The sequence below is a fragment of the Haliaeetus albicilla genome, chromosome 19, assembly GCF_947461875.1.
Source record: "Haliaeetus albicilla chromosome 19, bHalAlb1.1, whole genome shotgun sequence".
Lineage (NCBI taxonomy): Eukaryota > Metazoa > Chordata > Aves > Accipitriformes > Accipitridae > Haliaeetus > Haliaeetus albicilla.
In genome coordinates this window covers 10914808-10942295 of record NC_091501.1, presented here as the reverse complement: position 1 = coordinate 10942295, position 27488 = coordinate 10914808, and the positions used below count along the sequence as shown (strand labels likewise).

Genomic DNA, 27488 nt, shown 5'->3' with positions numbered 1-27488 from the left:
TCAAGGAATTAGTCAAAATCAAGTCTTCTGAAGGCTGTTTCCATTAGGAAAAGAAAAGGTTAATACAAAGAGGTTTACTGGAGGAACAATGGTTTACATACAAAGTGAAGCATTTGTTTTCTCACAAACTAAACAAAGATTGCTTATAAAGTTCTGTTTCGCTGAATGCTTTGGGGTTCCAGCAGCATGAGATGAGCGCTTGCAAGCCTTTCACATGCCAGAAGCACTCTTTCAACTTTTTCTTAAAGCTAAACCTTGCCAGCTGTCCTTGCCTTCCTTCTACACCTGTGCACCGCCATAGGGTTCCTGTTGTTCCTCCCACATGCAGATAGGTATAATTAAATCAAGTCTCCACCACTGCATTTCTCACCACCCCCACAGAAAGCTTTAGAGCCAGATGGCCCAGCTATTGCCCACACTTGAAGGGGTTAGCTGTGGCTCACTGGTTACCTCAGTTACCATACAACAGAGGGGTATGTACCTAACTCTTCCCGCACTTCACCTCGGGTGGGAGGTATGCTGCAAAGCTTTTATTCAAGTAGTCTCATTTTCTGACCTTCATATATTTTTAAGCAGTATTAGCAGCACTATCTACATTTAAGCTTATTTTTCTGTTCTTGGATCCCTTCTCCAGTTATTACACTAAATTTTTAATCATTTAGGGTGATATTTTCCAAGATAATATCTCTCTCTGATTGACTTTTTACACTTAGAAAAATGTTTATCTTCTTGCTGACATTGCCAAAAGACTCTTTGTCTCTCCCTGGAGATGGGGAACAAGAGAGATTGAGAGCAGTACATAAAAAAAGGAGGAAGGGCATGCCAGAAGGGGCGGACGGCTGTTACCCTGTTAAAGCAGGCAGAACGGCCCCGTTGCTGGTGTGCAGCAGTTCAGAGCCAGCTTGAACCAGCTGCTCCAGGTCTGTGCTGTAACTAACTGAAAAGAAAGGGACAATAAGCTACTCTGAGAAACCCGTACTGCACTGCAGTGTACAAATGCTCTACAGTTACCATGAATTTACTGACTGTGTGAATTTCTTCTATCACAGGCTGTCACCTCGCTGCTTTAAATACATCAGTGTGACTCAGGAGGATTTTCTCAAGAAAATGAGCTTTTGTGACCAATCTCCTGATGCCACAGAGTTGTCACGATTCTTTTTTCTGAGGTGACCTTTATCTTCCAGAAGGACATTGTAATAAGTTGCTGCTCACTGATAACATCACAGAAAACAAAATTAACATAGTTCCTACCCTTTGGTTGGGATTTGTGGGTTGTGCGCATTTGCCCTTGCTTCCTTAGCTGTTTTCTTTCCAGAAGCAGAGCTCCAGGTTTAAAGAAGCAAGTACAAAGTTCAGTAATAAGTGATAATTGTGCCTGGCTAAAGATTGGCCGTTGAGCAATTGGCCAATATTTGGGTTAATCTCGGTTAAGTTACCACCTATAAGAGAAACAGGGAAAGGCCTTCTATTTTCAATCTTATTTTCATTCTCATAAGCTAACATTTTGTATTTTACTACCGTATTGACATCTTGGACAACTTTGAACAAATCACTTTGCCCTGTATTACCTCATTTTCCTGCCCTGTCAAGAGAGGCTGATACTTCCTCCATGGTGAAGTGCTTTGAGAATTATTAATAAGAGGTTCTCTGCCTCTCTCGCTCTCTCCTTGTTAAAATTGGTAATACTAAAGATTACTCAGTACTAGAATTGGTCTGAGTGCATAGGATGATTTAAATGCACACCAGTGTTCCGGAAGAAGATTTTTATCTGAATGAGTTAATGATCGATCCTTGGTACACATCCGTGAACTGTAGGTAGCTAAAATTTACAAGAACCTCGAGCCGTTGCAATGAAGTCAGCAGGTACTAGTGCTTTTCATAACATAAGTATATTGATCTCCATATGCCCAGCCCAGGTCAGGTGACTAAAGTCAGGAAATAAATCAGTCTTATATCTCTGAGTCACTGCTTTTTTGTATTTTGCAAAAGTAAAACCTAATGTTTGCAATTGCAAGCACACAAATAAAATCCAGGAGGTGATCTGACTGCCTCAGTTTTAGTGGGAAATGAAAGGGGAGGCTGTAAGATATCAGCCGTCTTCTGACAGCACCCTCTGTGCTGTCGTGCCTCCCATGGGTCAGACGCGGCTGGTGCTTCACACGGGTGGTCCCCTGACATCAGGAGGAGGTGTGATACCGGCGGGTCCTGCACGCCAAGAAAGCCCGCTGGAAAGGACTCAGCAGGAGCCTCACGCTGTAGCACAGGTCTCCGGAGGAAGGTGATGCCCCATCACGTAGTTCCCCTGTGCAGATGTGGCCGTGTTACATGCATGACTCTGTGGGTGCTGACGACGGCTATCCTCGTCCCTCAGGAGACAAGGAAGTTGCAGAGTCAGTGGTTTGCCTGAGCAGTCCATAAAAACCTTACTACTGAAGATGTAAGAGCAGCTGTATGGGTCAAATGAAAGGTCTCTCTTGTCCACTTCCCGTCTCTGACAGTGGCCAAAAAAAGCCATAAGAGGAGGGCAAGTGCAGAGGGGTACTTCCCCAGAATATTCTTCCAAGCCCCAGCAATTGATGGGCTTCCTGGCAGCTAAAGGTTGTGTTGGACCATTGCCAAAGGGAGAACATACCTGCAGTGTAGCTGACTGCACTCCTTCTCTTTTGTGAGGAGATCCTCCAAGTATGGCTGATGGCAAACAAGGCAGCCTGTTACAAAACAGGAGGCCATCTTTTAAAGAAGCCCCAAAACCCGGGGTTTCCAAAGCCCAGGAAATCCCCGTATAGCGGGAGCACCACTTTGCAACTGTTTTGCCTCTTACCGCACCACATCGAGCTCCCTGACAGACTCAAAAGCTCTCATCCTGGCTACCACGGACTGCTGTTTCCCACTCCCACGGTGGCACAGGTGGAGATGTTCTGCCTCTGAACATCATGTCTCAGTTAAGCAGGTAAATAGATGCTTTCAGACACTGTTCTGTACAAATGAACCTCATCTCAGGTCTCTTGGCAGCATAGCGTTCCGGTTGCCTTTCTCAGTTAGTGTTGATTAAAATTTAGAGAGAGAGTCAGCAGCTTTGGCCTGAATGAACCATTTTGGCTGGAAGTACTATTGGTGCAAGTATTGCAGCTCGGTTCCTGGCATCAAAACTCACTAAGTGCTAGGACTCGGACGCCTCTGAGTTTTCTCCTTGGAAGAGGAGGACCGCAATACGGCCAACTTCTACGGACACCGATAAATCTCACAGGAATGGGGCCTCCCCTTCCAGGGACGGCTTTTCGGAGGCGAGCGGTGAGAGGCGGCCGCACACGAAGGCGGTGGGGCTGTCCCCGAGCGGGGCGCGGCGGGGTCACCCGCAGGCCCAGGCAACGAGCCCGGCCGGCCCAGCCACCCCCGGGAGGAAGCAGAGCAGGTGCGGCGCCGGCGGCACCTACTTCCCTGCGCGGCCCGGGGCGGGGGGAACTTGCGCCGCGGGTGTCCGGCGCGGGGAAGTTGCCGCGCAGCTCCGGTCCGGTCCGGTGCGGTCGGGGCGGCGGGAGAAGGCGGCCGGGCAGGGTGCTGGCGGGGGAGGGAAGGGGCGGGGAGCGGCGGGCAGGTGAGGGGCCGGCCCCGGCGCGGGAGGGCGGCGCTGCCCTCGGGGGCTGTGCCGGCCCCGGGTCGAGGAGGGGCGCCCAGGACCCCGCGGCTTCTCCCTCACTCTGTCTCTCCCCCCCCCCCCCCCCCGCCCCGAGGATGAGCGGAGCCGAGGGCGCGCACTTCAGGCGGGCGGCTATCCGCAGGAAATCCAGCCCCGCCGCCTCCAGCGGAGCAGCGCCCACCCGGCCCGCGGGGCCCCCCGCCCGGAGGACGCCCGCAGGTAACGGCCCCAACGGTTCCTTCGGCCGCAGCGCTGCGGGGGGGGGGCGCGGAAGAGCCCCACCGCCGGGGGGGGGGGAAGACGGGACGGGACCCGCGGCCGGCTTGCCCCGGGGGGAGTGGGGAAGGCGGCAGCGCCGTCCTGCCCGGGTCGCTCCGCCGTGCGGGTGCGGTGCGGGCTGACTCCCGCGGGTTTCCTCCGCCTGTTCGCCCGGCGGCGGGCGGTTGGTATAAATGGAAGGTGGTGTTTCCTCCTCAGAGCCGGGGGGGGGGCCGTGGAGGGAGGCTCGCTTAATCAACTTCGGCCGTGCGTGCCCGTTGCGGTGAAGGTGAGGGCTTGCACCAGTGTCCCCGCCGGCGGCCGGGGCGGCTGCGGAGCCGCTTCTCGGAGGGGCTGAGCTGGGGCGGGGGGTAGCCGGAGCTCAGCTCATACCCTCAGCCCCCATCTCGGCACGAAGTGTTCTCGAGTGGTATTTTCGGCAGCCCTCAGGCTGGCAGGAGAGCAGTCTCCCTCCCCTGACAGACCCGTGCCTCACGCCTGCCCCTCCCCGATGCCTCTGTCTTTGCCCCCCCCTCAGCGACGAACCCCACGTTGGACCCGTTTGACACGTTACGCTTCAGAAGGCAGCTGCTGCGACATCAGCGCAGCACTGCAGCTTTGGTTATCTGTGTTACCTTGGCCGTGCTGTAAAAATAAGCTGTCATAAACTCCAAACTTCAGAAAGTTATTGCTTGTGAGCAAGTTAACGCACACGCCCATTTATATGTTTAAACCCGGCGACTCTGTGGTGTGACAGCGGGTCTGAAGTCCTGTGCTCGTGCTTGTGTTGTCACGGGAGCTTGGTTTTATGGATGTGGAAGGGCAAAGTTGACGAAATAAAGCTTGAAATCTCTGACATACACTTGTTATATTGTTGGGAATGACAACATGTCAAATATAAGCGACGGGATGTTTTGCTTGGGGAGTGTCTTTTCACCCATTCCCGGGCACGAGGCCTGCTTAATTTAGCAATGAGTATGCACAGATAAGAACAGACTATCACAGTGCTGTTCATAGTGTGCTTTGTTTTAGCTTTTTTATTGGTGGGATTTTTTTTTTTTCTTCCCAAGGCTTTACTTGCATGTTTACATCAGGAAAGAGGAATTGGCAGTTGTATTTGTAGAATGCAGACTTAATGGATTTCATTCTCCTCTAACAGAGGTACACTAACAATGGGAACCCTGTGTTAATTTTAACAGTTTCATACTCATCCACAGTCTTTTATTGTTGCTCTTTTCACCCTCCACGGGGTGACTTTTATTTACTAAACGTATGTGCGATGCATACCTTTTCAGTGTGATCATTCTTCTTGTGGCGTTTGGATGGCAGGAAGGTTGTGAGGGCTGCGACAAGAGCAACGTGCTGCTTCTCAAATGTCCCCGCGCTGCAATAACCAGCTTCATAGTACTTTCTTGCATCATGATTGCTAAATATGATTGCAGTATGAAAAACTCACAAAATTAAGATAAGGAAATGAATCCCAAAGATGTGGGAAATAAAAGGAAGACTCGGTGATGATTTTAGGCTTTTCTCATGTAGGTAAGTCCTCCCTTTTTTTCATTCGTAATCCATTTCTCCTAGAAAATGAGGTGAAGAAACCTTGCATATACAATTTCTTTTCTTTTAATGGGACTTTGGCTCCCTATCTGCTCCTCCTGTTGGCAGTGGCCACTGCGGCGTGCGGTCCAGCATCCTATAATCCCAGCATAGCTTCTTAGTCTCCCTCTCTTTTCTTTGTAGTCAGAATGCGACTGCACTTGCTTCTGCTGCTGACAAAAGGTGATCAGACTGCCTTGATTCTGCAAGTATAAACTTTAATCGCCCAGCGCAACATAAAGCTGGGTGTGTTCCTTCTCCTATTTAAAAAAAAAAAGGCAAAAAAGCGCAGGTGTTTACACTTTTCTGGTTTACAAAATGCTAACTGGATTTTAAAGGGTTTTTCTAATGCAGGAGGATGGCTTTGACCCCCTTGAAAACCTTAGGGGAAAGGAGGAGTTAGTGTAGCCCACACATCTCCAGTCCTTGTCTCTGCCAAGTGTTGTGAAATATGCCACTTGCTTACGTTACTGCTTGGGGGCAGGACACTGGCAATTGTCTCAGATCTGTATCTGGAAAGCAACTGGAGAAACTAGATGTGTTACGTGAGCCACATTTGCTTATAAATGCATCAGAGAAAATCTGGATTATTTATATGGCGGGCATATTAGAACTCTTCTCAGACTAGTAAATTCGGTGTTAATTAGTGCAAAGACTAAATAAGACCTGTTATAATTCCTATACACTCAATAGTTTCCTTGCAGCCTTTGACACTGGCCTGATGAAGTAGGGAATATCGCAGGTTTTCTATGCTGGGAGGCAGAAGATCAGGGAGTGTTTCCATTCTTGGTGGTGTTTGAAAACATTTTTAATGTTCTAGTGGGCTACTTAGGGTGTCTGTTACAGCATCAGTCTTTTGTTGTGCATTGCAATCTAAGTTTCTGACTTCTAGCAGAAAAATCTTTCTGCTCTTCAACATCCTGTAGTCCAAGTCATTCAGGTTCATTGTCATGCAAAATTGCAATTGAATTTTGTTAACATTTGAGTTTGAAAAAGCTTGGTGTGTTTAACTGCTTACAGGACAAAGCAAAAATTATTTCCTATTAGAAGTTAACATTAAATTAATGTTTTGGACAAAAGAGTGCTTGAATCTTCAGAGATACTTTGAAATGGCTGGAAAATATCAAGGCTAATACCTGGAGACAGTTTAGAGAAAAGCGTTCAGTGGAGTAGCATGATTAATAATCTGGTTTTGAAGGGAATAACTAACGTGGATTTGGTGTCTGTTTTTTCTGCTAAATTAGAATTCAGAGTTGATAGTAACTCGAACAAATCTTTACTTCAAATGCATGAATGCATGTTAACTCAAAATTAGCTATCTGCCAAGAAGCAGGTGTAGGCTGCTGCTTGCTTGTTCAGCACCTTTCACAAGCCAAGAGCTCTGCAAGGTGTGAGCGTGGCACTACTTTGATTCTGCATGGGATTAAGCTATCCTAGAAGGTTGTATCTCCACTTAGTCAACTTGATTTAGCTCAGAACACAAGGACACAGTAAGTCACTTTCATAGCAAGAAATAACATTCCTGCCATCAGTACAGTCACCTCTGTCCTTGCTGCACAAAGACTAGGTTAACTTTTGTGCCATTCAAATCTTGCAGTGGTTTCTTGGCTTTGTTCACTTAAATATAAATTTATACTCTTTCTGGACTGTTTTCTTCTGTTCCCTTGTTCCTAAATATAAGTCTGCTGGCATTGTACTGTATATTGGCAGTCTCAGACATTGCAGTGTGCCTCTTAGGGAGCTGAGGTAATTTGCATTCAGGACAGCATTCACTGCAGCAAGGTGTCTGCAAACACTGACAGGAAAAAAAAATAGTTCCCTGCTGCTACTGCTGTATCTCTGCCTGTTAAATTGATATGATTTTATGGGATTATGTTAACAAAACTTCAGTAGTCTTTTGGGTTTCCATCTTGCAGTGGGAGATAACTAAGTGAGACTCTAATAGCATGCTGTTCTAGTCTATGAAAAATGTCTTTATTGATCAGGCGTTTATTCTTTAAAAGCTAGAACAACAACTATGCCCTGCCTGATAGTTTTTGTTGTTGTTTTTGTTTTATTTTTGAAAATAATTAACTTTGGACTATCATTCTCCTTGCTTCTAGCTTTGTGTTACCCGCTGCATTTTGTTGACTGGTCTGGAGTGATCGAAAATTTTGTTCCTGTACAGTGTGCTCAGGGAAAATCGATATAATCATTAGGGCTAATTAGTGATTTGAATCTGTAGATGCATTAGAGACCGCTGCAAAAGAGAACTGATTGCCTTACATGCCTTTCTGGTGAATGCAGGGTTTTTGAAATTTTTCTGAAGCTGAGATTTATTAAGGAGAGCTGGTACTTAAAAATGCTGAGAGAGGAAGCTGAATATATAGGAAACTGCTTCAAAATATTCCTCTCCCTTCAAAAATGAGGGAAAGTAAAGTATAAAACATTGCTTTATGCAGACCTTGCATGAAAATACATTTTCCTGTCTGTTATTAGAGCGCTTCCTGTTTCTGTGGGCCAAATTAATCCCATGTGCCTCTCATTGAAGCAAATGTGTTACGTGAAAGTGCCAGGAATTATAATGTTTTCTTATTCCCTTCTTCCCCCACTTCTCCTTCAAATATTTAGGATCAAAATAATCCCTTTAAAGCCAATAAGAGTGTACTGTTTGGTTCATAGACTATCCAAGACTGAAGTCACTTATCTGTGTATCTTGGGTTGGCTTGGTGTGTTTATCTAGCCCTTGCCTAACAATGTCTACTTTACCCAGTAATTGTTGTTGGTCTTGTAATACTGACTTCCTAGTGATCAGGATGGTGATTTCCCTAAGTAAATTAAAATTTGTATTCATTGCTTGACTTGCTAGTGACAATACACAAGGGGTTTCAAAGAAGAGTTACAATTTGACGTGGATTTGCCGAAAATAACATAAGTCTGCTCCTTGTTGGAGAGACCTCTTTAGAATATACCAAGAGGGCAGAATTGCAGAGGTGCTGGTAAATGCCATTCCTGAAATGGTTTTAGGCATAGTTGAAATTGGGAAGGTAGTAGTTTGCACACACAATACAAATTAGTTTGCTGTACAAAATCACAGGAGCGGGTTGCTTTTGCAGATAAAGTAACAAATATGGTTGGGAGATTTCTGAATTGGAAAAGGAGAGCTTGCTTGAGGAATGTGTTACTTTTGGGCAACCAGTAAAACACAAATACTGAGAAAAGAAGCTGTTTATTTAAAAAAAATATATATATGATTTGCCCTTGGCTATTATTTTGTCCCTTGTCTGTCAGTACCTGTGCTGCTTAAAACTGCAGCGGTCAGACTTTTCACCCAGTTCTTAAGTCATGGTGAGGAACTATCTCATCTCCCAGCATTTCAGTCAAAATCCCATTCATAACTGGGCAGTATTTGATGCTGTTTGTCAGTATGTCTTGGGTACAGTGTGATCTGTGATAAAGCACTCCAACTGCTGTATTTTGCACTGTTATGTCTTAAAGTTAGTGTTATGCATTTGCTGTGTAAGACAAATTATTTTCCCAGGATGAAGGATTTGTCAGAGGGAAAGGAAAAATATGAAGCAAGCAAATTTTAAAATAAGATACTTGTGGGCTTTTCCCTCTAGTTCCGTTAATACTGGGTAGATTTTCTTTAAAATGTTATTGTCAGTTCAACATTTTAATCAAATTACTGACTGCGAATCTTGTAGCTGAGACTCCCGTTTCTATGAGGGGGAAAAAATGGCTTTCTGTTCCAGTATGGGATATTGTATGTAATATCTCTCCTGAACATAAGGTGATCCAGGATGAATAGTTACACTTAGATGATCACAGTGATCCCTTCCATCATGTTAAATCTATTAATAAACTTTGCCTCCAGCTCTTGATGGTCAAAACATTTTAATCAAATGTGTAGCTGTGGACAGCTCGATATATTCAGGCTGTTATCAACAAACTCCTGTACTTCTGAAGAGGGGAGAGAGAATTCTGTTTAGAGAGGGTATCCCCAGAGCAGTAGTTTTGTCAATAACCGAAGCAAGTAAAAGGAGGAAATTGAAAGGGGAATTTTTAGTGGTTTCTTCAACTAGCTGCCTTGGAAGTAGCATTTTAAGAGAGATGGCTTTAGCAGAAGAAATGACTTTTGAAACTAATGTGGGGAAGGGAGGATGGGGCTTTGAAATGTTGATGAACCAAGTTAAAAATCAAGATGTGGTCCCAGCGCACAAATACATGACAGTAAGGCGGTATCAGAAGATACAGGGAAATGAGTAAAGGAAGAAGGGGAGAAAAACTAAACTGCTACAGTAGTCTGCAAAGCCAGACATGTAAAGAAATATATTTTTAATGAGTTTCAGAGCAATTTGACGCCTCTGATTACACAGAAACTCAGTAAAAAGGAGCATAAAATGGATTAAAATTGGAGGCAGAAGACACTCAGTAGAAGGTAGGGCAAAGCAATGAAACAGTGTTACTTAGTATTAGTGCTAAGCGCATCACAGCTCTTAATGTAAAATAAGTTAAATTGCCTGCAAAGAAGGAAAAACGTGGTGGAGCTGTAATGTGAGATGTGGAGTCCTGTGATTTATTCCTGACTTCTGAACAAACGCTGTCTTGCGGCAGAGATGATAATGCAGCTGACTTACGGGTCTAGCCTTCCCCTGGTGAGTCACTGCAGGCACGTGCCCTCCCTCTCAAACAGGTGCTTGAGTGCCCAGATGTAGGTGAGATCGGGGAGAGAAAATGGTGACCGACGGTTACAAATAATCCTGACTGATCCAGTGGCTGGATTTCTTCTGGCCTTTTTAAAGATTTGGCTTTTTATTAGTTGAGCAGCTGATGTTTCCGTGCCAGGCTTTTGGTTCTGTTGGTTGCTGTTGTGACCGAGCCCTCACGGTGGGGACTTCAGCTGCCGTAAGGGCACCCCGCCTCGTGGCTGTAGGATGACGTTGTACCTCTGTCCCGCTCCCCCGTACGTGACACCCGCGGGGCCTCGGCTGCCCCGGGCGCCAGCGCTGTGGTCCGGGGGCCGCTGCCTGAGGCCCTGCTGTGGTGCTGCGCCCTTCCTCTGGGCCGGCGGGTTCTTGGTGGGGCTTCTGTGCGATCCCTTTGGGGACTTCGTGGCGCTCGAAGCAAAAGCCAATAGAGAAGTTTCTGGCTGCGTCTTTGGTACGTCTTCCGTGTCTGTGAAGCGTGAGAGGCCTCGGTCTGGAAAGCTTGAAAGCGGACCCTGCTGCCCGTGCCCGGTGGCTTCTGGAGGTGGGAGAGGGAGGGAGAGAGCGCGGAGCTCCCTGCCGCTGCTTCGGCTTCTGGCTCAGGATCCTGACCCGACCGGCCGCGGCGCCTTGCGGGGACTGTCGAGTCTTTAGGGTCCAGCTAGTGCGCCGGGATAGGGTGACTTTTTATTTATTTACTGAAGGGTTGTATTGGTAGCCTTTATCTGCCAACGACGCTGAGGCATTCAGTTGCTTAAGCTGTTTCAGACTCGTAGGTTCTCTTCCACCGGGAAACAGGTGTTTTGAATAAAATAATCAAAGTTAGGGTCTACAGCAGACTTAAAAAAACCAAACCCTAGAAATTACCTGAACTGTAAAATTGTTAAAGCAAATAATATTTGGAGATAAGTTTATTTTTAAATGTTTTGTCCTGTGTCAGAAGGGCTTGATGACAACTTCTTGCAGTTAGTAATTAGAATGTTCTTCCTCTTCGCTCTCACGTACCACCATTCGCTATCTTGTCTGCGACACTTCAGTTTCTTAATTGAATATTAATGTATGTGTTATTTGTATTAACATTAGTAATTGAGTTAGGAAATGAAACTTACTGGCTAATTACATTCATCTTCAGAATTGGTGATTTAAGAGTCAAAACAAAGTCACTGATACAGAAGAAATAAATTGTTTTTGATAGAATTGAAATTTTTTTCAGTTTTATGCAATTATACTGCTAGCCTTTCCTTCAGTTGACTCTTGCCAAAATGTTCCTGTCTTAATACAAGCGTACTGTACATTCCTTTTCATTCAGTCTGATACTAACTGTCATCATTAAGAAATTACATTACATCTGTGAAGGTATGATCCTTTTGTGCATCAGCTGTTCTCCTATGGGGATCCTTTTTATTTGCCCTTTGAAAGATTATAACTTCTTAATTCTTTAAAAAGAGGGCTTTTATGTCTTTAAAACAAAAGCTTGGAAATTCTCTGGTGAAAATGTGGCTCTAGGGGAGGCTTTGCAAAACACCTGATTTTTGTAGTATATACAATAAAATGAGAATTGCAATCAGTGCATAAAATTATCCAGCATTTGTGCTTTGGCTTATTTTAATTCTAAATGTAGAACTATGTGAATTTTAATAGGATGCATTTTAAATTTGAAAGCAAGTTGCAGCTATTTACTACTAAAAATAATTTTCCATTTTATAAAATTGAGTGGTGTTTAACGCAGAATCTTAAATTGACTTTCATCAAGTTCTGGTAATATGACCCAACTGTTGCTTTGTAATTACCTTCACACTCAACAGTGTTCTTTATAATTTATTAGTCCATATCTTATCCAGAGGACAAATACGCCAACCAGGTTTACAAATGAAGGGCATGCTAATGCCTAAGCTGGCTGTTCACATGCTGTTTAGAGACTGCCAGGCTAGGTCAGGTAGCAGGAGGTAATTGCCATAGCGCTCTATGGTGGCTTTTGTGGTGAGGTTGAATGGAAAGGTGTAAGCGAGTCAAAACGCAACAACCCTAGTGGCTGGTTGTGCACATAGTCTATTTCTAAACTTCCTTATATCCTTTCCCTGTCCTGTATCAAGCACACAGGGCATCTTCAGAATAACATTCCTGACACGCAGTCAAAGGGGGAGAAAGAAGTCCATCCTAAATGCTGTGTATAGCCAGCAAGAGACCTGGCTAGTATTGGTGTGGGCTGCCCTTGGCATTCAACTTCAGTGTGGAGAATTGTCCCTTTAAGTGTTTATCTTATTTATTTTCTGTATAAAGACTGCTTGTGCACAGGATATATTAAAAGCTTTTTGCTCATAGAAATGAGAACATTATTAACACATTGTGTGTACTATTACGGAATTTAGAGGAACTTCAAAACTCAAATGAGTTACCTCTTCCAAGGATTTTGATAGAGCTTAAACAAACAAGTGTCTGTTCATCCTAACTGTGGGGAATTATTACCTTCTGGTTTCAACAACTGGTAACTTTTAACAGTATAATTTCTGCTTTTCTCATGTGGCTGATACCAACTGTGTAGTTAACTAGTCTTATGTGGGGGTTTTTTTTGGTTGTTTTCAGCAAATGCAGTTGAGCTGCAATAGAAGAGTAGGCTTACCATTTAAAAATCTGAGTAATATCAGGATGTTGGAATGTGGTACATAAAATGTGTCTTACCACCGTGACTATTATGTCCTCTTTGTTATTTCCTAAATGCCATTCAGCAGTTGTGTGAACTGGATCCTGATTAAAACTAATCTTGATCATTTTTTGTGCCTCATGTAACTTACAGAAAATGTTGAGATAGGAAGGTGATAGGTTCTAAATGAAAAAGGGGGAAAAAAGGGATTAGGTAATGTTGTGCATGTCTTATGATTCAGTGATTTAAATATTTACCTCATTTAGAAAACTGGAGAGTATTTCTAGGGGTGTCTCGTGCATCTCAAATTGTCAGATTACTTTTTTCCTCACAGGGTTAAAGAGTGATGTTTAAAAGCATTTGCCAAGTCCTTATTGATTCCTTCTGTTCTGCTGGGGTCAAGGCATACATGTTCAGCGTTTGGCTGAAGTAGCGTGTGGTATTTGACAACTGTGAGCAGGACCATGATCGTCTTACGTGAGATACCGGAAAGACTTCACAGTCTTCTAAAACTTCTTTGATACAGATAATTCAGACTCTTATTCTCTAAAAATCATGACATTCACTGTAGTTTTCTGAGAGAATATTTACATAGTCCTTTCAAAAAGGAAAGTGGTTTTAAAGCTGACAGAGAAAAATGGCCAGTGTCTGGAAGACTGAGTTAGTAAGCTGCTCGATCTGCATGGGCAACGGCTCTGGGGCACAGCAGTTTAACATAACTCTTTTCCAGTTAATGTGTCTAGGCATGATGTAATGAATACTCAGATATGGTGAAGTTACAGAATCCAAACCCTCACTTGCAGAGAAGCAACTATACAGCACTGCAAATGAAAATTCAAGTTACGTTGTTCAGGCCCAGCAAGTGTCATAAGTGCCCCTTTGCAGCACCAGGCTTTCCGATTGTTTCCTTTGGCCTGGAGGTTCTTGGTATACTCTACATACAGATCAGGAAAAAATTACAGAAATTCTCTATTAGTGACATTTTGGAGAGAGTTTGCTGCAGGTAAAAAAAAAAAATCCAATTCCCTCTGCTGCCCTGTGGCATAGAGTGCTATTGCTCATGCCAATGCTGGCTTAAAAAAACCCCAAACACCTAAATCTTTCACTATTTCCTTCCTTTTGTTCCAGGGAAGGAGATTAGAGACCTGAGCAGAAGTAGATTACTTGTGCTCTGTGAAGACTATGGGAGTGCATATATTCAGTCTTCTATTTTCCACACTGCTCTGCTGAGCTCTGTTTGCTAGTACAAAAGTACGTATCGAAAGAAAAAAACCACTTCTGCCTCTCTCTGCTTCCCATATGTTCATTCTGAAGTAGTCCTTCACGTCGCTAATATTTGGGCTGCCTTTGTGCCCATGTACCACTCTGAATCTATAGTTTGGGATGGAAATGGAGGAATTTCTCTTAAGTATTTTTGCTCCCCCAAGAAATTAAATAAAGTAGCTGTTTGCTGTCAAATGTTAGCTTTAGTTTCAGGAAGCAAAAATGCTTTTTACATATGAAAAGTGAGAATATATCATCCTTGCTAAGATTGACAAGGACTGCATGCTTATTATAGTTGGTGGGATGACAGGCCACACTAAATGTAAGGCTAGCAGAGCTGGAAGCTGAAATACACAGAGCTGAGGTGTCTGAAGTACTACAGTTGCATTTTTAAATTTGTTTTTGGTACATGTGGAAGGGCAGGTTGTTTGAAGTTAAAATACAATGTTTACAGTGGCTCAGGGTGTAGAAGCAGACTCGGCTTTCTGATAAGGGTTTTTTCCAGGTACAGTACACAAGGGGTTAGAAAAGCAGAAGCTATTTAGTAACTGGAAGTGAGGAGAGAGGACTGCAAGCTGACTGCATGGTGCTGAAAGGACTCTTTATCCTAAGGATTTTTTCTTTTTTATTTTTCTTGGTGTGTGGGCTTACATTGAGAGAAGGCAGGAGAATTCTGATAGTTGGTAAGCATGTTAAACTTTAAATGAAAACTTCTGAACTGCTTTACAGCAGCTACTAGCAAGCCGCATAGAGTAATACGGTAATCCTGTGCTAATGAAGAACAACCTCCATTTTTACCATAAGCTCTTGAATGGCATATTCAAGTAAATAGAAGCAAATCATCTATGTTTTTGTGTGGAATGTACTGTCTTCTTCCCCTGTCTTTTTTTCTATATGTGGATGTTATACCATTGAATGATCAGCTGTTGAAATTATGATTATATAATTAATTATTTGGGGAGTATGGTCCTTAACTGTAGGATGGTTCCTGTTAGTGTGGGTTGGTTGTGTGGTTTTTTGGTTGGTTGTTTTTTAATCCTGTTGTGGAAAACATGACTTTTTAAAAAAATAACTTGAGTTAAAATCTTTTAGCAAATTGGAGATAAATTTGAGAAACTGTAACTTTGCAGGTCAATTGAAAGACTTCATTGTTATGTAAGGTCTGATAAAGAGGTCTGATACCCGTATTTTGGGTGGTTTTCTTTTTTGCTGTGTTGTTTAAAAGGATTTAGGCGGCTTGCCACAGACAGAAACTACTGTACTGGGAAAAAAAAGGATTTTTTAAAAAACTTTAAACTTTTTTTTTTTTTTTTTTTTTTTTTTTTACAAACAGCATTGGGTCAGTGTTTAACCATTTGGGACATAATGGCAATCCACACAAATATTACCTAAAAGTTCCTGGAAAATAAGGAACACCTTCAAAAGCTAAAGTAGAAAATAAGGAATTGAAAATTGTGATTAAGAAAGTATAAAGGTCTCTGAGGAGAATCTGTCTAATGCTAGGTGTCTGCCAGCTCACAGCGCTCTTGCTGCACAGGCTGCTTGAGCCAGCTGCTGTGCTGCACTGTTGTAGCCAAGGGCCTGATTTCTCAGTGCTTTGGGTTTGTCATGGGCATTGCAGTATATGTGGTTCTTCCAGGGCAGTTTTATTGGTAATCTAAAAATATTCCCTATGTATAAAAGAGCAGGTGGCCAATCTAATCCCTAATGTAATTTGATAGACTGTACTGGACCTAAGCACTAGGATATGGTTGGATATGGATACAGTTTGGACATAAGCATTTGCGTATGGTTAATACCTTCAAGTATTAAACCTTCAATTGTATAGTGTGATTTTTTTAAAATTTTTTTTTTTAACTGACATATTAAGTCTGATTTACTGTTCTGATTTACTGTTCTTCATATGAGCAAGGAAAGGTCAGGAGCAATGCCTCTTAGCCACATCTAACTTGATTTTTTTAACTCCAGTTCATTCAGAGGCTTTCAGTTAATGCTTTTTGTGTTGTGTTGGAAATAACCATGTTTGCCATACGTTTATGGAGTAACACGGAAAAAGACTACACAAACTGAGGTTGTTCTTCAGGATTATCTGCCCTCAGGTATGTTTAAGTAATGCTGCCTGCCTACCTTGTTAGCACAGTGACTACTGCAAGCATGAGGCCAAAGGTAGTAGACTGACAACCAAGTCCCCAGTGTTTTAGTATTGGCTTTGGAATATTTTCTATGGATGACAAAGCTAGTTTTTCTTTTACATACCATATTGCATTTGTGTAGAAAATGTAAACTGAGTGAATTTTTATGTTGAAGGTAATAATGCATGTCTGATACTGTAAGATAATTTAATAGATTATAGGCAAGTTTCTAGCAGTCAGAATTTCATGTCAGTTTTGATTACCTGACTTCATTAAAAATCTGTGATAACTCAGCAGAGTGAATTGCATTTGTCTGTTACTACAGCAGTCAAATCTGGAAATATATCAAGAGCCTCAAATGTTGTCTAAAGTTGAAATTTTACCTTTTCAAGTGGTCACTTCAACTGTGCTTTTATCTGTGTCATGCAGTTGGCAGCGTGCTCTCTGGCTGATTTTTCTGCAGGTGATCTGAAGGACGGTGACTGCCTCAGCTGCTGCCTTCTGCAGGGTCTCGAGGTACCAGCAAGTGAGTGCTTGTGTGGCACTGGAGCCTTGTCCAGTGAGATTCTCCTCCTGTTCCCGTGGTCTTCACGGCCTCCTCAGGACTGTGTAGAAAGAAAACAAGCTCTTTCTGTTCCGAACAAGGGGAAAGAATAATGGAAATACAATAATCTCTTTTGCAGGATAATCATCTCTTATTTTGCTTATATGTTACATAGCATGATGAGACACAGATCAGCTGGGTACAATAAGAAATTATCAAAGAATTCACTGCCAAGAACTTAATTTAGCAGCAAACTACTATAGGCTGCCTTTTTTGATTCTGCTGTTGGGGTTCCTACAATGATTATAAAGTAAAAGAAATAAGTTGAAGATCCTTTTTGCACAACATGTTGAGTCAATGAGAAGGTTTTTTTGGTGTGACCTTAGACTGGTTTGTTTCTTCCTTCAACTCATTGCTCCCTGTGGTTACTTTTCCTTAGCAAAAACACCATACGAAGAGTAAAGCCAACTCTCTTACTATTTGTTCCTTATTAACTTGGAAGGTGTGGGTTTTGGGGTTTGTGGGGTGGGGTGTTTTTTGGTTTTTGGTTGGTTTTTTTTTTTTTTTTAAAATATTCCTGTTCCCTAATTAGGGCTTAGCAGACACATTTAGGAATATACAGGCAAAATAACTCTCTGAAAAGATGCATAATGTTTGTTTCCTGATTAGCAGATTGTGGAGAATGTCTGCATGTCCTCTCTGATTCACTTATCTGATATTAAATAGAAGACAGGTGTGGACTTTTTCTATTAATTCTAATTTAGGTATTTGAATTTAAAAAATGAAATAAAAGCACACCTGTATGCTTTAATCTCCTCAGAGGTTAAAATGAAGGTAATTTTACACGCCAACTTTATACACATGACAAGAATCTGAGTTTTGAAATCTAAAGCTGAATTTTATTCAACTTCAGTTAAGGTAATTTAAAGTTAAGGTAATTCATATTTAAGTAATTTTATTCAACTTCAGTATCTTTCAAAACTTCAACTGTTTTGATTTACACACAGAATTGTGCCTTGCTGTGTTGAAAATGTGAAAATTCAATATTAGTACATGGTACCTATGGGAACTTAAAATATGAGCAGCTGCATATTGCTCTTTATTGACAAATATTAGTAAAACATTGTATGAGATCCAACAATATGTAGGCAAGTCTTGACAGATAAATATTTAACTCCATGTTGGTACACAAGCTTAGGTAGGGATCCTGCACTTCATAGGCTCAAAACAGGCAGGCAAAGTCCATGTAGTAGTTTCTTTGACTTCACATTTGAATTTAAAATCACCTTGTTTCCCTCATGGCAGCTCACTGAGTTCTCCACCAACTTGTACTAAAAAAAGAATAATAAATTGCTTCCTTGGTGGAACCAGAGTGGTATTGGTCGTATATGGAGTGCTTGTGACTGTATGAAGGAACATGCTCTCTAATGGATTACAGCAGGTCCAGATGTCTCTGAGTACTGTCATCATCCCATCTGTCTGTTATCAAACTGTTTTGCATACTTCCCTATGTCTTCTTTTATATGTATGTTCAGATGAAGCTCCTCACTCAATGTAGCTTTTAACAAAATGGAAACCTGGCTGACATGGAAAAGAACTGCATTCAAGATGAATGTTCATACATTGAACTTTTTTTGAACTCTTTGAAACTCTTGAGAACTGACCTACAGCCAGTAAACCAGGTTTAGTTTCTCTAAAGTTTAGTTTAATTGTGAATCATTTGCAAATACTCTGTGCCTGGTAATGCTATGATTCAATAGAAATGGTTGTGCTGAGTAAATTGGCCATGTGATATGAAAGGTAAGGGGATTTCTACCCTATCAGCTGTATATTTATATCTAATCAGACCTGGTCTTTTTTATGTTCAAGGTGAAAGAAATACGACCAGGTAGAACACAGATTTAGTTCCCACAGAATTCATTCAAAAGATCTCCCTTTCACGGATTAATCTGTGATTAATCATAAAATGGTTACATTTAGCAGTAGCTTAGCATGGTAGTTTTCTATTCTTAGTTCAAAGTCTAGAATGAAAACAGAGCAATTTACCTGCATATTTCTTTCTTTGTGAGTGGCTAACTTGGAGCCGGAAATCAATGACAAAAATTTGGAATTGAGGATAAGCTGCCTGTGGAAATGGATAAAGATGATTATTGCTGGTAAAAGACTCTTAACCTTTTAGTGGTCAGAATTCCTTTTGCTTTAATTCCTGCGCCATCCTTTTCATATGTGGGGTGCAGTTACTTACGCTGAATAGGGAAACCTTTCTAAAACTTGGTTTTGCTTTCTGCTTCCATGGCAACAGATGCCCTTACAAAAAAACAAGTGCAAATGCAACCTTCTTCTCATTTTCCCAGGCTCTAAGTAACTTAGCTTTTCACAGTTGCCTTCAGAGACTGCTCCGACAGCTTAGTGAATCCAGCTCTGAATCTGTCAGTGAATCTGCTGATGGTTGGAAAAATAAATTTGTCTCGGCAACTTTCTGTCCTGTCCCTCCTTCTTATGACTGAGCAGCATAACAAGAAATGATGTACAAGCTAATGGCTATATTTTTTGGACATAAGAAGCAGATGTACTTGTCAAGTGTGCTTCCATCTAAATAAGAACAAATGATCCCTAGGACTGTTTTGTCAAATTGTAGGCCAAAAAACTGGTTCCTGAACTATATCATGTCCAAAATTAGTAAAAACATCTGACCCAAGGTTTTGAATTAAGTGTGCCACTATACTAAAGCCACTTAAAAATTGTACTTCATCTATCCCAAGTATATCTTGTTGCCCACTTCAAATCATTGACCTGGCTGGGAAAGTCAGCCCTGGTTTTACTAAATTATCACGCTGAGCAATCAGCAGTAGCCCTCAGGACAGTGAACGTAATTCTCAAGATGACATGGAGCAATCTGAGATCAATGGCACCATGAGCTGACCATTTCACGTGACTGAAATCTTCTATTTGTCTGCAGTTGGGCATTGTCTGGCTGCTGTTAGATTTCTGGGATTTTAAGGGAGAACTATTTTTCAAGTGAGATGGAAAACCAGTATTTTTTGGTCTCATTGAAATAAGTGTCTTGATATTCCAAATAGAAATTTTTTCATGGTTTAATTTTTTAAAAACCAAAACAACCTATTGTAGATACCCAAGATTTTGGTCAGATACTGGGTCTGTGTTGCTAATATAATACCTAAATTTTGATTTTATTTTCAAGCAGCTCTGTATTATAGCAGGTAATAATACAGTTTTGAAAGGATTGAGACTCTTTACAACTTATTTTTTCCTTTGTAATGTTCTCATTTGGATATGTATTTTTCATCTCGGGAGCAAATCATCAGCCTTCAAAGGTTTTGCAAATATTTCCTTTGATAAAATATTTTTGACCTATTTGTTGTAGTCTGTATGATGGGTATAGTTTTACTTCCTGAATTGTCTTCTATGCAGAAGAAACCTTAAAGAATCAGTAGCGCTCCCTCTCCTTTCAAAAAGCAGGAAGCAGCTACTATTTTTATTAGATTGATACCTCTATCTTATTGGACAAATAAGTTTTAAAGTTTCATGTTGCTGTATAAACCACTCAAAAAGACGATGGTGCACAAGATTGAAGGTGATGTTTCTATATATTTTTTTAGGGTGTTTTCACACCACAGACTATTAAGTTAGAGAAACCAGAACTACTTAGCTGGTTATCACTTTTGGACTGCTCTGCTAATACTGAGACTGCTTCGACAGCATTGTGGTGAAGGGACATCCTGCAAAACATTGACCTTGTGAATGAATACAAGATGTTTCAGCTGCAGGGCTATTCCAAAACTGTTTGATATGATCTCATTACTATAATACTTATGAAACTGAGAAGAAATTACTGGAAGCTGTGGTCTCTTTTGTGTCCTGGATTTCCTATGAAAATGACTCTTCCTTCAGCCAAATACCTGGAGTAAGTTAAAGCGTATTTATGACAATCTCTTAAGTATTTTCACTGTGGATGCCTTGCTTTGAAGATAAACTGGCAAGGATTAGGTGTCTTAGAAAGACGTGGCCCTCAGGTATGGGTGACAAAAATCCCACTTGTTACTGATGTCAACTCAGGCTTTCCTATAGGAATGATAGGCAGGGCTCAGCAGGCAACAAAACTGCTCTGTAAGGAATGGTGAAGTGCAGTGTAACAATATATTCTTGTGGTCGCTACAGAAGTGTGTTTTCTGTTCATCCAGACGGACTTTTAATGTTTGCTTAAGTATCTACTTTCTGGAGCATGTTACACATGCAGAGTGCAACAGTAAGAATGAAGGGGAGGTGTTCTGAGTTTGTGTTGGTTCTTGGCATCTTCCCGTGAGTCCCTAGATAGGAGCAAATTAGTATGAGAGGATATATCAGAAGGTAGGAGTAAAGCTCTCACTTAGAAAAAACAGTATATTCATAAAGTAACTGAAAAAGTGCAGTATTCTGGTGAACAAAAGCTCTTCATCATTTTAGCCTTGAAAGCCACAAAAGGAAGTGAAAGACAGCGAGCCCTTCAGCGCGTAGATTGTGCAGCCACCTTGGGTGTTGGTGTTGAGGTTGTGAGCAGGAAGTCAGTTTGGTGTAGAGAGAAATATCTTTTGACCTAAGGAGAAGAAATGAATCCATAATTTCTTAACAAATGCTCTTAGATGTCTTCACTGGTAAGTAAATAAATTACTGTGAACAGACAAAAGTGCTTCAGAATAAGGGTATGGTATGGGTGTCATAATTTTCCACGGTGCGTTTTTACTTAAGGCAGATATTTAATGTAGTGGATACTTAAGTGAAAAAGCAGTTGGGGATTTGTTTACCTACACACATTAAAAAGCAAAAATAATAATAAAAAAGATTTAAACTGTATTCTATTCTGCTGACAGTGTTATAGAGAATTAAAATAGCCTTTTAAATTCCTGCCTGTAGTTAATTAGGATTGATGGTCTGTTTCTAAATCATGCATAGGGAAAGCAGAACTATTGCTCAGTGTGGTTAATCAGAGAGTTGTGAGAGCAGGGTGGAAAGTGTTCCATTCTACAGCCAGGATTTTCCGTACAAATGTAATAGGTAAATAGCCTGTTTTTCTGAGGTGCTGAGTTTGAGCTCTTCTGAAAACCAGTTCCCTAATTTACAAGTCTAAATACTGGATTTGTATTTCTAACTTTAGGCAAACCAACAGATTCCGGTATATAATTTGAAAGATCAGTATTGGTAAGTACATTCCTAGGTATTGTGGCTATTTTTGGAAACCCAACAGAAGCACATATCCTCTATTAAAAAAAGTTTGCCTGCAGCTTTTGAGAGTGTTAAATTGTCAGTAAGAGCAAAATGTAACCTGGGCAAATGGCATCTGCAGACAGCTGAGGTTTGTGCTGCAGTGAAAATGTGAGGTCTAGAATGCAGTAATTAGAGACAGTAGTCAATACTTGTTAATGAAGGCAGTGCTTGTGATCTGTCTTTGAAGGGGGAGGAAAGCAGCGCTGCCCTTCCTGCAGTGCCTTATTGACCTGTGACAGCAGCCGCTCTCTGCTTGCATGGCTCATCCATGGAATAATTGGCATGCTTTATTTAAGAATAAAACCCCTATTTTCCAAAACTGCCAGAAGTAGTGCAAGAAAAATGGAAGACATTTATGACTGCAAGGGCTATGTCTGGATACATTGCAAGTATGCGCAATTACAAGGTTTTTTTGGTGGGATTTACAAGCTCTAATTGCTGCCTTTTAAGAACAATTTTCACTTTTTTTTAAACGTAGCTTTGATTTTTGTTCAGCCTAACAGGGTTTTACACCTCATAACTTGAAGGAGAAGTATTTAATCTGTGAACTGCTTGCTGCTGTGGTAGGATAAAGGAAATATGAGGTGTTTGGCAGACAAGCTTTAGACATTCTTCAAGTGATGTAAAAAACTCTCTGAGAAAGATTGCTGCCGTGTAATTCCGTTAACTGTATGGGATGCCTATGCAGTAGTCAGGCATGTTACTGCCCTTGAATTTGCATTTTGTCCACTCCTTTATTTGTGCTGTTCCCATGAACTGTTTTTCTGCTTTTTTTTCTGGGATGCCAGCTTCTAGGAGGCGATCAGAATAGTCGGCTTGTGGCAGTAACCTATTCTTTATTGTAGCTGTCAGAGCAAGTTTGCCAGGATCAAAGATGGAGAAAGGGTTTCTATTAGAAAATGAGTCTTGGCATGGCATTTCTTTTAAGGCTATTCTAAATCTGGCTTGAGATGAAGAATGTGTCACTGAGGTCTCTGTTACGCTGTTTAGTTCCACAGTTACAGAAGAAAGTACCAAAGATGGAGAGCTGTTCATTTTCCCATGAAAGAGAAAAGCTGCTACTTTTTTCCTTTTGGAGCAAGGTAAATGAAAGTGTGAACTTTCAGGAATTCCTCTATGAAACATTAGTAAATCATTTTGACCAGTTTTATTCAAGGTAGGTACACTGCTGCGAACAAGAAGAACAAGTACAAAACCCAAATTCTGCTTCTTCAATTTATCCTGGTTGTTATGTTTATTAGCATGATTTGGTAGTGACCAAGGCTGTCCTCAGAAACTCTTAGAGCAGCATATAAACATGCCAGGTAAGGTCATGATAATAGGGCAGTACTCCCAGAGCGGCTCCACATAGAGCAAAATGTCCCTTCCTGCTGATTCCTGGGCTTGCAGTGTTCATGGTTCCTGACTCTATCACTTGCAAGCCTACGTTGACATATATGGATTCACTTTTTTTTATTCTTTAAAAAAGCTTCAGCTATTTTAAATATTTTCTTTCTTAATTAATACTGAGAACAATGACCATTTAAAATATTGCTAGTATTTTAATGGAAAAGACTTTTTGGAAGTGACTTCTGTCAGGACTGCTCTAACTTGATAGTTGCAAGATGGTGCAGTGACAGACCACTGGTGCTAATGGTGAGCTTTAGATTGCCAGCCTAATCTGACAGACATTTAAAACTTCTTTGCTGTAATATTTACAGGATGCCCATGTAAACTTTAGTGGGGTTGAGCTGCTGGTATGTTGAAACCAGTTCTAGACCTGTATTTATCAATGGCTTGCTTTGTAGATGATTTATGTTCTGATGTTTACAGTCCTTTATGATTTCTGCACTGAACTTAGTATGGTGTGATCTTGATCTTAATGTGGAGGCTACTCCAAATATTGCTTCTGTGTTCACAGATAGAAGCTTGTGAATTCAGCCAAGCAGGGGCTATGGGAGAGGTGTCTTTTACACTGGTAAGACTGGGGAGAGAAAAAAGGGTAGGAAGTCAAGCTTTTGAGTACACTGAACTTCACCAAAATTGAATGTTGCAGTTCAGGCTGATTTTTCCCTCTTTCTCTCTCTGGTAAATCTGCTTGCAGTACTTAACTTCAAGTGCAGCGGGGGCCTTGTTTGGGAAAGCGTAACCTCAAAACACAAGTCTTGTATGACTAAAGAATAAGCTATATTGGGTCTATCTGTTTGTACTGTTTGACAGATGAAAAGCCTTATTTAGGTTTAGATGCTTCCTCTCTGCTGCCTCGATGGAACCATGAAGCCCTCCTTCAGCGGGGCTGTGTGTGCTTTGAAGTAAGGAGGGAAGAAAATGATGCTTTAAACAAGGCGTTTGTGTTCTTACAGGAGTTCTGGGAACACAGTGGAAAGAACTGACGTTCTGAGTATGAAATACCATTTTCAAGGGAAAATGTTTGCTTGGAAGAAAGTATATTAAAATTATATTGCTAATTCCCATTCTGTGAATTTTACAGAAGCGAGGCATAGGGGGAGGAGAGTGAGTTCAGTTTTGTTTTTGTAAATCCAAAGAACAAAGCAGAGTTGACTGATATTGTTTCTAGATGAAGTGTTGTCTGTTACGCATAAAAAACCCCTTCCCTTCTTCCTAAGCTGCTTCTTGTGTGTCTAAAGTAACTGGGATGAACCAAGCTACCTACATTCAGAAAACTGTAAAAATGTCCACTTGTGCCAATCCTATATTCACTTCTTTTGTAAACTTATCAAATGGGACTTCAGAGTTCTTAGTAATAAGCACGTATTATCTCTGTATTAACTTTGACAGTGAACCCAGAAATATTCAGTTTTGGCATTAGTCAGGTATATGACCGCAGGGCCTGCAACAGTCTTGGGTAAAACTGTGAACACCGCAGTTGTTAGCTGAAGTTTGTAGCTGTAATGTGCTTTAAGAAGGAAAAAGGGATGGAAAGGAAAAATGCAAGTTCTTTCCAAGCACAGAGTGCAGGCTTTAAGTACCTTGTAAATCCTGCGTTGCGTTGCTGTTCTGCAGTCTGCTCAGCAAGGCCTTTGCAAGAGGCTTAAGTGTTGCTTTTGCCATACTTCTTCCACCTTTCTTCCATGGGCTGCAGGCTGTGGAGGAAGAAGTGCGGGGTTAGTAGTGTGAGTAGGATGTAGAGTGTGTTCATGTGCTTCTCTGTGGAGGAGAGTGCTGATACTCAGACAGACATGCAGCAAAGGAGAGGAGTGTATTGAGGTAGAGCGGATTGGAAGAACGGATAAAAGAGAACAGAAAAGGTTATGTGTGAGGTGATAGGGTAAGTGGAGTAGGTAAGAAGGTAGACAGTCTAGCAGTTGTCCTTTCTGTATAGAATGAGTTTTCTCCTTTGAAGTTTAGTTTGGAAGCAAACATATGTAGGTTCTACTTTGATTGAATTCGGCAGCTAAACATGCTTGCACGCTATTTATTGTCAGAACCCAAATGAATCACGTGGAGATCTAACATTCTCATCTTTCTAGCTTATTTATACACAATGGGAAATATGCCAAGTTTGTTCAGTTTTTAGACTTACAGCTCAATACCTTTCAGTTTCCGTACTCGGCCTCAGTTGCTGCTGCGCCCTTCCCCAAGCTGTTGTAGAAGGTGTGAAAGCAGCCAGCCTGCTCCTTCTGTGCAGCTGATGGCCCTCTGATCCTCCTGGTGGCAACCTTTCCAGAAAGGTCAGTCTACTAAGGTGATTCTGTCATGAGCTCTCCCCCCCCGCCCTTTTTTTTTTTGTCGTCTTTACTTCCGATTCCTTTAATGATCTGGTTCAGGGCTTGCCAGATATTGCTTTGTACAAGGCACTGGCAGGCTTAAAAGTTAATGTTCTCTCCTGATGTCCTGGGACTATTGGAAGTCCCTTTATCTGAGTTGTCTGCCATAGTTCATGAAGTCCCAGCTCCTGGTCATTTTTTTGCATCAGACTGCACTGTAACTGTGAGATCTGTGGAGCATACACTGTGGTATGCAGCACTAACTGCAACGCAAATCAATTCTGATGAAATACAGTCTTTATGTAGTGGAGGTTCCCAGTGATCAGAGAACAGCTTGTTTCTTTGTGAAACTTGACTTGTGTCCAGTTTTAAAAAAAAAAAAACAAACAACAAAAAACAAACTTTATCTCTCTGTAATAGTCAAAATGAAACTGGTGAGCCAATGTCAGCATGTGTAATTAGGTTTATTTTTAAAACTTCCTTCTTTGTCTTGAATTTATTCCAGATACGTATTCTTATCTTCATACCTTTGGAAGATACAGCAAGTGTTTGATAGATAACTCTAAACTTCATAAACTTTCTTTGAACTCTTGCACATCTTGACACTTGAACTTTTAAATATCATTGTTTTATATGTATGTGTACCAGAGGAAAGGATTGGCTAAGAAACACATCTTCTGTTAAGAAGGCATTTTTTAACTGACTTGTACAGTGTGAATGTTAAATTCTCTTTTTTTTTTTTTAAGTTGCTCTCGAATGTAGTCAAGCCACTCTGTACTTATGACAAACCTCTTTGGTGTCCTGTTGTGTCTTTAGTTTTTCTCTCTCATTCTGTGTGCCTAGATATGATTCTTGAAGCTGAAGTAGGATTTTGAGGTTCCTGTTTTGTGGACCAGTTTGTTCTGCAAATAGAAAAGTAAACGGCTGGCTGGCTGCTCTTTCAGCAGGAAGTGTATACCGCCTTAGAGATTTGTCTGACCATCGCTGAAACTAACAGCCATGCTGATTGCTCTGAAACAGCAGTGAAATACAATAACCATGATTGAATTGCTTCTGTTGTGATAATGGTGGAGCGGAATGCTATAAAATAATGAACTGTCAGGTAGCAGTAGAATTCTGCCCTTTTTTTAGTATAATGTTTGTTGTTTCCAGTGGCTTCTACTTTTTGTCATGCTTGTTACATAGATATTTAAGCTTTTATAACAATACCTGATGATAGTCATCTAGTCTTCTGGCAAATAACCACCTTCAGTGTGGAGTAGCTCCCCACACACACTGGTCACCCTTGTAACTACAGAGGAACAAAATTACATCTGCCTGTTCCCTCAGAACTGGTAAATTTTAGATCATTCGGTTGCTTCCGATTCAAGAGAACGGGTAGCAGAACTTCTGGCTAAAAGTTTATAGGCAGGAATAAATGTTTCCTGGTTGTCTTGAGTGGTTAAAATAAGTGTCAGCTGGTCCTGGGGGTGTTGAAGGACATGACACTGTGCTTGTGGATCTGGGTTTCTTCCTGCACCTGTCTTTTTGCTATGCTTTTTCCAACTGATGCTGTATGTGATATATTTGAAACCTAAGTGCAGATGTTACATAATGAATTACTTTTTTTGTACATTTGGGCACCTTTGCATCACTTCTTCCTTTTCCTTTATCATCTGTTTGAGGGGGTTCCTGTTAAACACTCGGAAATATCACAAAAGTGGTTTGGTCACCCTTCATGTCACTTTTGATATCAATGCTATGCCATCCAGACAGATTTT

At 41.4% G+C, this 27488-nt stretch overlaps 1 protein-coding gene across 1 annotated transcript in view; it reads left to right on the top strand.

The window, feature by feature from the left end:
- Positions 1 to 3700: 3700 nt before the first annotated feature.
- FGD4 (FYVE, RhoGEF and PH domain containing 4) overlaps positions 3701 to 27488 on the top strand; it is a 108979-nt gene continuing 85191 nt past the window's right edge. The window contains exon 1 of the mRNA XM_069807586.1: positions 3701 to 3856. Within this exon, the coding sequence (XP_069663687.1) occupies positions 3733 to 3856 (124 nt within the window). The 5' untranslated portion in view covers positions 3701 to 3732. The remainder of the gene's footprint in view (positions 3857 to 27488) is intronic.